Source organism: Tympanuchus pallidicinctus, unplaced genomic scaffold (assembly GCF_026119805.1).
Source record: "Tympanuchus pallidicinctus isolate F22 unplaced genomic scaffold, pur_lepc_1.0 scaffold37, whole genome shotgun sequence".
In the NCBI taxonomy this organism is placed as follows: Eukaryota; Metazoa; Chordata; class Aves; order Galliformes; family Phasianidae; genus Tympanuchus; species Tympanuchus pallidicinctus.
Window position 1 is genome coordinate 600,400 of NW_026294755.1, and position 12,084 is coordinate 612,483.

Sequence of the window (12,084 nt, forward strand, 5' to 3'; positions counted from 1 at the left end):
TGCTTGGCCTCCTGCCCCCAGCCCTTCCCAGGGCAATCGTTGCAGGAGCTCCGTGTGCACAGTGGAGTCTCGGTGCAAAGAGGCATCCGTGTGCAGCAGGAAAGTTGCCTCTGTGCTGGGTGGGAGTCCCGCTTCCGTGCGCTGCATTCCAGGTCGTGCCGGGTTCAAGGCAGAGCTGCTTCAGCACCCAGAAAACAACCTCCTCCAGCAGCAAACCCCAGGGAGACGCAGGCGGCGGTAGCAAACCTCGCGTTGAGGGTTTGCCAGGTCACAAAATAAAGCGGGACTGGCCTAGTTGGCAGAGGGAAGCTCGTTTCATAGCATGACGCCTAACTGCTAACGTAGGAGGCGAAGCATCCAGCAAGGCAGCCCCTGGGGAAGCCTCGCTCCTGTCTGCACTGAGCTCTGCACGTGCCCCAGCTGCAGGCATGCCATGCACAAGCTGTGTACCTGACCACCCCCCGCATCACACCACTGCTGCTGAAAGGCAGCCGCCAGCTCCTGCTGTCCAAATCTGTGTTGCGTCGCCCCAACTGGTGCTCGGGACCAAAAAATTAATCAATTGCAGCAGCACAGAGGGAGCCGCGCTGCTGTTGGTGTTTGGTTTCATCTGAGTTTTGCTGAAAGTTCTTTCTGACCCCGAATGTGAGGAGGGTGACGTCAGGGCTGCTGGGAGCAGAGGAATCCTCACCCATCCTGAGCACAGCTGACTGCTCCCTGCCTGGCAACTCCTTGCCATGCAGTGGGGATCTGGGCTGCAGACCGGGCCCTGCAGTGCTTCATCCACCTACAAGTGGACACAGTGCCTTCAGCTGCCAAGGTTTTGTTGCCTTCCACCCCCCTCCCTTCTCTATTTTATAGTTTAAAAGCTGTTGAGACTTGGCTGGATGAAATGAAAGGAGCTGGACTCCTTCTTGCTGTTATTCCAGGCCATCAGCTTTCAGCACAGCCGGGGCAGAGCAGGAGGTGCACACATTTTCATTAACAGACACAAAAAGAAACATTACTTTGTAGCCCAAACATAATCAGCTTCCAAAGGCAGCCGCTACTCCAGCAGAAACGAGGGACAAAACTCCACTCTGATTTCTTCCTCCATCTTCCAGAGTTCGATCGGTCAGCAGTCAAATAAGACTCAATGATTTTCAGCTCCCTCTTCTCATGCAGGGATCCCAATGGCCTGGGCTGCTGAGCACCACCTCCTCCATCCTCATCCTGCAAACACCTCGTGCCAACACTACAAAGGGCAAAAGAGTGAGAGCCAAGCAAATCAGTTTCTTAAAACTTATTTTAATATCCATGTCTCATCTGTTGGGTAGAGCCAAAACAGTCTGGCCTGGTTTAAGTTACAAATTCTTCATACACTTCTCTTTAAGTAAATGAACAGTGTGGCAATAGGGTCTGTTATTGGAAGTGAAACCCGTGCTAACAAGGTGCTGCAGCTGGAATTCTACCAGGGTTCTTCACTGCTTTCAGCCCCAGAAAAGGCTAATGCTGTCCCCAGGCCCTGAATGGGTGTCACACAGCAGGAATAAATGCATCGGACACAAAACTACTCACACCCACAGAGATAGCACACACTGTATGGCCAAGGAACAACAGGGCTGGGATATAAAAAACCCTTTTAGAATTCTCCCCTATGCGGACAGGCACCAGATCAGCCATGGCAGCAAACAGGATGAAGCATCAACCTTGATTTTGCCCTACAGATACGTGGAATCACTGCTGGCTGAACAGTTATTTCTGGAACAGACCAGCGAGGATAAAAGGACCACAAAATGATGGCCGAGTATTTAAAGATGCAATATTTCTTTTGTTTCAAATACAACAGTTGGGAGACCACCTTCAAACAGCTGCAATAAAAATCAAAGCATGGTTCCGTGCTTCCCAGATCAATTTGCTTAATTACTCATTTTTTTTCAGAACAAATAACACATGTTAGCAGAGGATGGCTTCCAGTAAGGCAGGCAAGTGCAAGTTCCCTCAGAAAGTGCAAAGCTGACAGCACTGCTTGCCACAAGGCACCACGCAGGCACTTCATGCCCACACGCTGCTGGAGCTGCAGGAGCAACCTGGAGGTGCCGTGCAACAGCCTCATGCATAGGATCACCTGTTCTTTAAACAAGGCCCTGGAAGGCAGCAGTGGCACCGCCTCTCTCCCTTGAAAAACTTTGTTCTTGAATACTGCATCTTTAAATTTGCCTGGCCAGGGGCTGCTGCCACATGTTAGGAACGCTCCAAGCTGGCTGCCACATGTTCAAGCGCTGCGCTTTTCGGTGTTTTCAGTCCTCCTTCAATGCAGGGGGGAAAGGGGCACGGTGGGGACAACAGGCTGATGTTTGCCAGCAGGCAGATTCCAGCTGGAGGTGCAAGCCCCCTCCAGGCAGCTTACAGAAGGGCGACAGAAATAACGAGGAGATTTGTTCCCTTCTGGAACATCGTCTCCTTCCCTTCCACTCGCGATCTGGTGCTGCGATGGCAGCAAGTTGGAAAAGTCAGCAAGTTTTAAAAGGAAAATGCTAAGGGAGAGAGGAAGCTTTCCTGCCAAGTCACCTAAGTGAGAAGAACAAGACAAGCCTTCTTTCTTCAGCTTTGGATTTCTGTAACATGAGTGAGATACGCACAGCACTGCGCGAGCACAGATTACACCTGTGATCGACTGAGCTGACCTCCAATTCTTTCCTGTTCGCTGCCTGCCTCCTCAGCAGTCACCAGATATCATGCTCACAAGAGCAGAGAGCAGATTATGAGCACGTCAGGGGGTGTTTTCAGAAAGAACAGCACTTCAAATAAATTAAAAAGGTGCAACCGTTGAGAGAGCGATGAAGCAGCAGCTGAAAACCTGGTGGCAGCCTGGACTGTAATCCACTCTGAGCACAGGAGATCCATGCAGGCCTGCCTGTGAGCTTCAATGCCCTCCTGAGAAGGTGAATGATTTGTCAGAGGCCACCCCAAGGGAGCAGAAAGCTGCAGAATGCCATCAGCTTGTTAATACGGGTTTCACTTTGAGACCAGAAAACTGTTTTCTTCCAAAAAATTGTTATTTTTAAAAAACTGAAATTAATTAGGGGTAAAACACTAACGCTAGTGCCATGAACAGGCAGGATCAACTTTTTTCCCCTCCAAAGGGCAAAGAGTCATATACCATCCCCAGCTGAACCTTGGTGCTTCGAGCTTTTCAGGAGATGTTACCTAAACTTTATTAAAAGAAAAAGAACAATGTTTAAATATCAACACTGGACTCGACCAGTCTTTTTTTTCCAAAGTCCACATTCTTCATATGAAGCACACACGGCGTCCTGGATTCCCCAAGGCTGCATGTTCAGAAGTTCACAGTACGTGGAACCACGTCTTTCGTTTTGTTTTGTTATATTTTCTTGAGTTTCCCCTCCTTGTTCAGAGCAGCCACACTTTGTGGTCATTTGCTGGACAAACCTCAAGCCACCTCCTATCCACATGGCTTGGCCTAGATGCCGAAGGTTTTCTTGATGAGATTAGATGTTGTCATGCTCTATGGATGGAAAAAAGCAAGAGAAAAAAAGCACCTGGTACAGGTTTCTCAAGACCCTTGCGGATTCCTCTACTCCAAAGCCGTTTCTGAAAGTCTTTTTGCCGGTTTCTCAAGCAGTTTTTGGCCTATTACTCTGTGTCAGTTTGAAGAGCTGTTATTGGACGATCCAGAGGTTGATGCAATCGCAGCTCCAGCTGGGCTGCTTGTGGATACAGATTTGCGGATGTGAGGCAGCAAGTATGGGTCACAGGCCAGCTGCTGGACATCTATCCGATCCTCCTTTCGGTAGGCCAAACAACGCCTGATAAATGCCTGCAGATACCCCCCAAGGCAAAACAAGAATTAGCAGACTGACAGGAACAGGAAGCTCGCTTTGATAGATCTAACTCTATGGGAGCTGGGCCAATCTGACAACCCAGCGCTGAAATTCCTTCCCCAGTGATTGCACAGACAGCTGCTGTGCCAGAAGCACATCTTTTAGCAGGAGAAAGCACGGGTAGAGAGACGTGCTGTACTCCATTCGACCCTGAGGCTGACAGCAACAACGATGCAACAGATCGCTCTGCAGGAGGCCAGAGCTGAACACAAACTCCTTGCTAGTAAACTGAAGGAAAGCCTTTTCCTGAAGGAAAGCCAAAAGGAAGGAACCACTGGTGTTGGCTGCTGAAGGGCAACGCAATGTGACCCAACGCTGCTGAGGACTCACCTTTGCTTCTGGTGTGACTACTGGCTTTGGAGGGAACTGCACCTCGGTGGCTTTCAGGATCGTGTTCTCCTGGAGAATATCTTGTTGTGACTGGTTGTGGCCAAAGGGCTACCAAAAAAATAAAAAAACAACCCCAAAACAATAGTAGTTAAAGACTGATGACAGGCCTTAAAAAAAAAAATCCCATAGTGCTACTGTTAATCATCACTTGACATCAGCATTTTTCCAGGCAAGAAGCCCATGAACACTGTGAAGGTGCTTGCAGATTCCAGCCAGATGAACATCCGACACACTGCTCTGTTTCTGAACTGAACTGAAGGGACACCAAGCTGGAACATGTCCGGGGTGTCTCCAGCTCAGGCAGGAAGCACCTCCATGTGCTTGCAGACCTCATAGGTCAGCTCTGTCACATCAGAGGACCCTCATCCACCCGAGCGGCCAGGAGATTCACCTCCTTCAACCCCTGCTTGGCTGGTTCCACTGTTTGTCTGACTGACACCACAATGTTTCTATCAGCCCAGGCTTTCCCAATTCCTGGTTACCAAAGACTTGTAAACACGAGAGCTTATGGAATCCTTTTCCTGCCCAACCAATTCCTTCTGATGTCTTTAAAAAAAGAAAAGATTGTCTTTTCTCAGAACAAATCACCTCTTCCTGAAATAGACTCTTCCCTTCCAAAAGGCATTCTAAAAACATTTAGTCTTTGTATCTATTTTATTTTAAAACACTTGCAGCTGTTGAGCAATATTGGGCCTGACAAAGACTCTGCATTCAAAGAACAACATCAGAACGTTGAAAGCATGATAAAACAATGCCAAACAAGAATGCCAGGTGCCTGGCACCCAATGACACACTCATTTTGCCCATTATCATCTCACTGGAAACACGACCATCAGGAAAGATGTTCTGAAGAATGTTGCTTCTGAAACTATTGCCACGTGGAGCAAAACACAACCTAACAAATTATCCTCTCTCCATTAATATGGGCTCTGTCTCGGAACTGGTGGCAAGGAGACAAGGCAAAAGCATCTCCTAGTCTGGCAAGGTGAAGGGAGCAGAAGCCAGGGCTGCCTCCCAAAGGTTTGGGAATTGCTGCTTGGAAAGAGGTTACGTGCTCTCTTACCTTTCTGCCATAGAGACACTGATAGAAGATGACCCCTACTGACCAGACATCAACTTTATTTGAAATCTTTGGAGGTTCTTTCCCAACCACGAAACATTCTGGTGGCAAATACCTGATTAAAAAGAATGGACAACAAGTTATGAGTATTATCTTCTAATATTTACAGCCATTTTGTTTAGAAAAGAAGACATAATCTGGCTTTGGATTCAAAGAAGCCAGTTTTGATCCTGTGCATCTAAGATCACCACTGCCATACCACTGCTTTTCGTGAAGACCACAGACCCAAGGGCTCTCCAGACACTGATGGTCTGAATTACTCAGCACAGTCAGTTTCCTTTCAACAGAAGCACATAAAATAAACCTTGTTTTCTTTCATCTTCAAAACTGGTATTTGTTGTCAAAAGGGCTTGGCCAACAATTTCACAATAGAAATCCACAGCCAAAAATATGTATTTCTAGAAATTCAAGCCTAGTTGGCAGTTCACAGAGAAAGCTTTGCTCAAACTACAGCTAGTTTTACTTTTGGAAAAGAACTGGCCTAAACGTTTGTTCACACAATATGGAAGGCTTTAACAAATGTTTGTGTACAAATGCTGCCCACAGGGACACACTGCAGTTTGGGTGACATCTAATAATTACATCCTGTGGTACTTAATGCAGGTCTTGCTCTCAGCTGCATCACTTGCAGCGATGACATCTGGCACTGGGAGTCAAGTATTGCTGCAAATATCTTTCATATGGCACTTGGAAGTGAAGCTGTGGCTACAAACAGTGCTACGAGATTTATGTAAGTTGTAAGAGCTCACTCTATGGATTTTCACCTCTCTTCAGTGGAATGCTCTTTCCTTCTCCCTCACATACCTGCATAGTATTCTCCTTCCCTGATTTACAGGGTCTCTATCATCTCAAGCTGGCAATGGCAGCACATGCAGAGCTAACACAGATGCAAAGAGACCTGGAAACTCTTCTTGATCTTTAAGCTGCAAGCGCCCCACAGGTGATGCTTACCAGTAAGTACCAGCCCCCTGCGACGTCAGCTCCATGCCATCAACAGAGTTGTAGCTGTCATCATCCATGATTTTGGAAAGCCCAAAATCTGTGATTTTTATCTCTCCGCATGCAGTACCATTGACTAGAAGAATGTTACCTAAATAAGAGGGAGGAAGCAGTCTCTTAGAAATACATTTAGCAGGGAAAAGCAAGAATAAAATTGCATTGAAGTCTGGTTCTCTACAAGAAAGCAAGCATCCTACAAAGCACAGCCAGCTGCAGCTGCCTGGGGTAGGTGTTTTAAATTCAGAGACAACTCAGCTCCCTCTGACTGCTAGATGTGATTTATCCATCCTCAAAAGGCTCAGTTGCCTAACATTACTTGGAGCCTTTGGATTACGAGCCCTGTTCTCCAAATCAGCTTGATGCCCGTGCTGTTTTGACCCCTCCCAAAGGTCCTGCTAGAAGGGCAGGTCAAAAAGAAAGACTAAGCAAAGAAGCAAACATACACAGTCATGACTCATTCTGTCCAGAAGTCCTGACTTGCCCCAGTCTCTCAACAGCCAGAAACTCTCTCCCTTCCTGGCAGTGCTCCCCAGTGGCTTTCTAAGCTCAGAAAGACAATTACTGCTTAAGCAAGAGTCTTTCATAAATCCATCAAGGATCAAGAATTCAGATCATCACTGTTTTTCTCAAAGCATACAATAAAACAGCAGAATTGTGTGTGGTGGCAGCAGATGAATCACAGCTTTAGACAACTGCAGGCAGAGCTCTGCTGCATGTTCAGACACAGCAAGAGCAGCCAACAGCTGGGGGAAGGAATACGGTCACTAGAACAGTGCAACAGCACCACCTCCTGTACAGATTCCTCTTGCTGATGCAATAAACCACATCACAGAGTTACACAATACCCACGAGGTGCCACCAGTAAAGGAAGGCAAACCAGAGACAACTGTCTGAAGAGGTGGTTGAATTTTACTGGACTAGGAAAAAGCAACCTAGCCAACATCCCAGAAGAGAGCACTTCCATTTCTGCCTTCACTACTCTATCCAGTGCTACATAGAGCCCTGCAAAAACATCTTTCAAAGGACCTTCTGCTTGGTAGATGCTAATGAATGCAAAGGAGGACTGGAGTGTGCATGTCCTCTGCTTTGTGAGCTGCCACGTCATAAAAACCAAACCAACCAAAAACCTGAACACTTCCCAGCTTCTGCCCCCAAGATTTCAGGCAGATGATTACAGAAAGAATAAGCCAGAAGAATGGGAACATAAAACACACTAGTAATTATGGGAACCTTTATGAAGCAATAACAGAAGCTCTCAACAGCAGAACACAAGCAGGACATTGAGAAACCAAACACAGACACTTGGTGGTTCAAGAGCTCATTTTGAATAAAGAGGCTACTCTTTCTGGAATGTTACTTCCTTGTTTATGTTGCAATTCTGGGAGACAATACCCTTTTCACAGAATGTTCTATGCATTATAGCTTTTTCTTCTTGCAAGTGTGTTTTCCCAGGCAGGACCGTCTCCTTTTTGCTGTCTGACCAAAACAAACACCCCCGCTTCAATTACAGCCCATTACTTCCAGTTAGCATCCTCAAGCACGTCAGCTACCAGCACAGCATACCTGGTTTAAGGTCATAGTGTATGATGGGAGGTTTGATTTCATTTAGGTATTTTAAAGCATTCACAATCTGCATGATAATGGATCGCGCCTCCTTCTCCGACATTAACTTGTGCTGCTTCAGGTAGAAGTCCAGATCGTTTCCCTCACAGTATTCTAACACTGTACAAAACCTGAAGGCAAAACAGCAGCAGTTGTAATTAAGGCATCTGACAGAAACCAGACCACTTTGTTGTTGTCTGTCTGCAAGTCTCATCTATTCGATCAATACATTAAGAGTCCTCCAGCCAATTAATCTCCAAAATTAGGGCACCAAGAGCACAATCGTCAACGCTCAATTGTACAAAGGTCAGATAGGTTCCATTTAGCACCAGAGCAGAAATGGAAGCAGTTTTGGCTGGGGCATGTGCCCAGGTCAACAAAAAGCAAGATTTACAAGCAGAGCATCACATCTGACATAACAGGGCATGCAAGACAGCATCTCTAGAAAATCTGTGCATGCTAGAACTGCCTCAGACAGCAGACATCTCTGCAGCACCTCTGCAAGGCACGGATATACCCTGGACTCTGCTGTAAGATTTTGAGATCAAAAACTTTGTGGTGGATGGGTCAAACCGAGTCAAAGCACACAGCGACGCAACTTACGAGTCAGTGTCCAGTGAAAAGTAGTCGTATAGCTTAACTATTCGAGGATGATCCAGTTCTTTGTGAATTCTGTACTCCCTACACGCATGTCTGAAAATAGGAAAGTGGGAGCATTAGTCACACAAGTGGCATAACTCTAAGTTCTGCAGAAGGAGCACCCAGACAGTCCAAGTTCAGTCACAAACCCATGCACATCACACAGCTTAAGAAAAGGCAGGCAAACGAGGATCTGCTCAGAATAGTTTTTGAGAACCACAGAATCCAAGTGTATCAGATTCCCAGATGCTGGCAGCACTACAAAATAACTTAATCCTGATTAATGGTACTGCTCGCCAAAACAGAATTATCTCATAATAAATCGCTATGGGATCCAAGATAGCTGAACGCAAAAATCAGCAAGTTCTAGAAAAATTCCAGGATGTTCAACAGTCCAAGCTTCAACTCCAGCTTAGCTTATGCCACTGACACGTTGAGGAAGCAAGATCACAGTTTTGTCTTTGAAGTTCTGTGAAAAAATTTTGGCTGTGATTCTGCAGCACTTATCTAATCCACGGCATGAGGAAGCAAGTGTTACCAATGCTCAACAGGCTTCTTGCAGCCCTCTTCTAGGCTGTGACAAGTTATTCCTATCACCTGTGGAAAGCTCAAGTATTCTAGGAAACAAAAAGTAGTCTTTCAACATGCAGGTGTGTGCCTGGAAGATGGGCATGAGCACTTTTTTTCTGCAAGATCTTACACATTTTGAAGAGAAGCCACTTTAGTGCTTTCTTTCTACAGCACCACTGGCGCTTTAAAGCCTCGTGTTTGTACAAAACTGGGGGTGTGTGCACATATTGAAGACATTTCTAACATGAATATAAATTTTACAAGTAGATGTTGGGGCAGAGTGGCTTTTGAAATGTGGCAAAACATAGGAAAAAATGGCTGCCTGTTCACAGACAGTGAAGAACTAAACACAACTTGGGGACGTTTCTGTTTTACAGCCTTGCTTACTTGTGATAGTTTTCTTTCTTCTCATCTCTCCAGTTTTTATTTAACTGGTGTATTTTCACAGCTACGTATCTCTGTTCTGTTAAATCAAATGCCTGCAAAGAGAAGATCTGAGCATCAGTAGGAATCACAGCCTCAACTTCACGCTGCAGAAGCAGACAAGATCTAACAAATCAATCTCCCCACCCAGGAAATCAGCATTACAACAGACTGAGTGAAGAGCAAACCCACATTTTGATGTAATTAGTTTCACTAATGAAACCAAGCAACTCTGAAAACAATTGAATATTCTGTGCTTTGATCTGACCCTTCCCTATGGGATTCAACTAATGCTGCATTTATTCTGACATTTTACTACCAGTGCTACAATGGGGATCACAACGGCCAAATTACTGAAATACAGCCACTCAATCACTCTGGGAAAGACTTTGTCACTATTCCCCCAACCAGCTCACTTATTTTTCTACACTAAGTTGAAAACAAAAATGAAAATCACACAGCAGATCTTTAATACTTTGTTTCTGGTAGCTCAGCTCTCCATCTTGAAGCAAAATGTTTCAGCTTGTTTAGAAGCCAGAGAATTCGAGGGCTGAACTGTGTAATGCTGGTGCTGCATGTCCGATATCTTGCTATTTAGGCAGCCTTTAAAGAATAGATCACTGGAATTGTGTTCTTGGGGAAATGAAGAAGTCTGTTACTTTGTCTGAGAGCAGAAACATCTAATAATTTACAGGATTGGGTAAAATCCTATTGTAAGCAAACAAGGATAATCCACATCCAGCTGAAAAGCTGTATACTGAACTCCTAATGCTTAACAGATCAGCATGGACCGTGGAGAAGAGAAATAAGCATTTCTTTGTTTTAGTAATGTAATTATAACCCTTATGCACAGTCAGGTATGAAGCATTCCTATGCCCTTGCTTTCACCTTTCGCCTGTGGAGCTCTGGATTTCTACTGAGTCATCAGAGACTCCAAAGAGAAACTGGGAGTACTTGCAGGCAGCACTCCCTCTTGGCTACCTGAACAGTAGGCCCCTCTGGTTTGGGTACCTGTCGTTATACTGCATCAAAATAATAAATCATCATGATGTTCCCAACATTTGCATCAGAATAGTTACGTTAATTCTACCCAAATTCAACACGAATTAAAGACTACTGGCTATAAGTGGAGAATATTTCGCACTGGAGAGGATTTAAGTGTAATAATCAAACAAGAACCTCCAAAGTATCCTAAGTCTTGGCCATGCAAAGAGTACTGACAGACAAGCACTCCTCAGTTCCAAGGACTGCACACACACCCAGTCTGCTACTTCAGACCATAAAACGAAGAAAAAAGCCTTTTACCCCCAGGAAATAAAGGCTTTGCTCCTATTTATTTTCTCTTTTATTTACAGCAAAGCTCAGACTTGCTATGCCATCCTCAGTAAAACTTTGCCACGTTAAGGTATTTGTGTACAGCACTTGAATGCTAGGCTTCTGTCCTGGTGAAACCTGCAGATTTAGTGCAATGCTTTCTTAAAACATCCATTTGCAGGAAATTTGACCTCTGAGGACGTGAGCAGAACCTCAAAATTTCAAGCCTGCTGTCTAATACGAGCCAGATGTAACATGTGTTCTGTTCTTCCTTCCACAACCACACGCTCCATTGTGAAAATGATTGCGAGGTTCTGCTTACTGTGGGATTTCACTGCAGATTCACACTGCATCAGATTGGCATCTCAAATTTACCTTATATACTTCACTGAAGCCTCCTCGACCCAGAAGATGTAGCAACAAATACCTATCGTTTAGCGTTGGATGGTCTTTAAACCTGGCAAGAAAGACACGCTTTAACAACACTGACAATGAACTATAACAGATTACAGCTCTTATACAACTTAGAAACATTTTTTATATTGAGACTAAAAATATCAGAACTGGCAGATTTGATGCTATTTAATCATTTTCTATTGATACAAGGTTATATAACGATACTTTGATGTGCTCAGAAGCCTTTGCCCTGCCCCCTAGGCTAATGACACATTAAGGTGAAACACTGATTTAAGAAAAGATACAGTATTTGCAATTTGTCCCCTCCATAACAGCAATACACCCTCTATGACTCCCGTGGGCTTACTGTGAGTTATCTTCATTGTGTATCCTTTTCAATTCCCTGATATGTAGATTTCTAACCCTCTCTAGCCGTTCCAGCTCTGCCTGGATCTCTGCTTCTTCCTGTGCAAGAGAAAACCAAAAAGAAAACACGACATTGTTTCAAATATTATAGCCAGCATTTCTACCTGGAGCCACAAACATAACTCCACGTGTAAACAGGTCATTGGCAAATAATGTGTCTGGGAGATGAAAAAGCTGCTCACAGCCATGGTATCACAAAACCATAGAATGGACTGGATTGGAAGGGACCTCAAAGATCCTCAAGCTTCAACCCTGCTGCTGCATGCAGGGCCACCAATCTCCATTTAAAGAGTCGGGCAGAAGGTGAAAGGAATCACAGAA

General features: G+C 45.1%; 1 protein-coding gene across 8 annotated transcripts in view; it reads right to left on the reverse strand.

Moving 5' to 3' along the window:
- Window positions 1-1,267: 1,267 nt before the first annotated feature.
- The window catches only part of TLK2 (tousled like kinase 2), a 43,610-nt gene continuing 32,793 nt past the window's right edge, over window positions 1,268-12,084 (reverse strand). For all 8 annotated transcript variants that reach the window (XM_052699491.1, XM_052699494.1, XM_052699492.1 and 5 more), the window contains 9 exons: window positions 11,705-11,802; window positions 11,317-11,398; window positions 9,592-9,683; window positions 8,599-8,688; window positions 7,957-8,126; window positions 6,346-6,484; window positions 5,338-5,449; window positions 4,215-4,322; window positions 1,268-3,820 (listed from right to left, as the gene is read on the reverse strand). In XM_052699491.1, coding sequence (XP_052555451.1) covers window positions 3,647-3,820; window positions 4,215-4,322; window positions 5,338-5,449; window positions 6,346-6,484; window positions 7,957-8,126; window positions 8,599-8,688; window positions 9,592-9,683; window positions 11,317-11,398; window positions 11,705-11,802 — 1,065 coding nt within the window. In that variant the 3' untranslated portion in view covers window positions 1,268-3,646. The remainder of the gene's footprint in view (window positions 3,821-4,214; window positions 4,323-5,337; window positions 5,450-6,345; window positions 6,485-7,956; window positions 8,127-8,598; window positions 8,689-9,591; window positions 9,684-11,316; window positions 11,399-11,704; window positions 11,803-12,084) is intronic.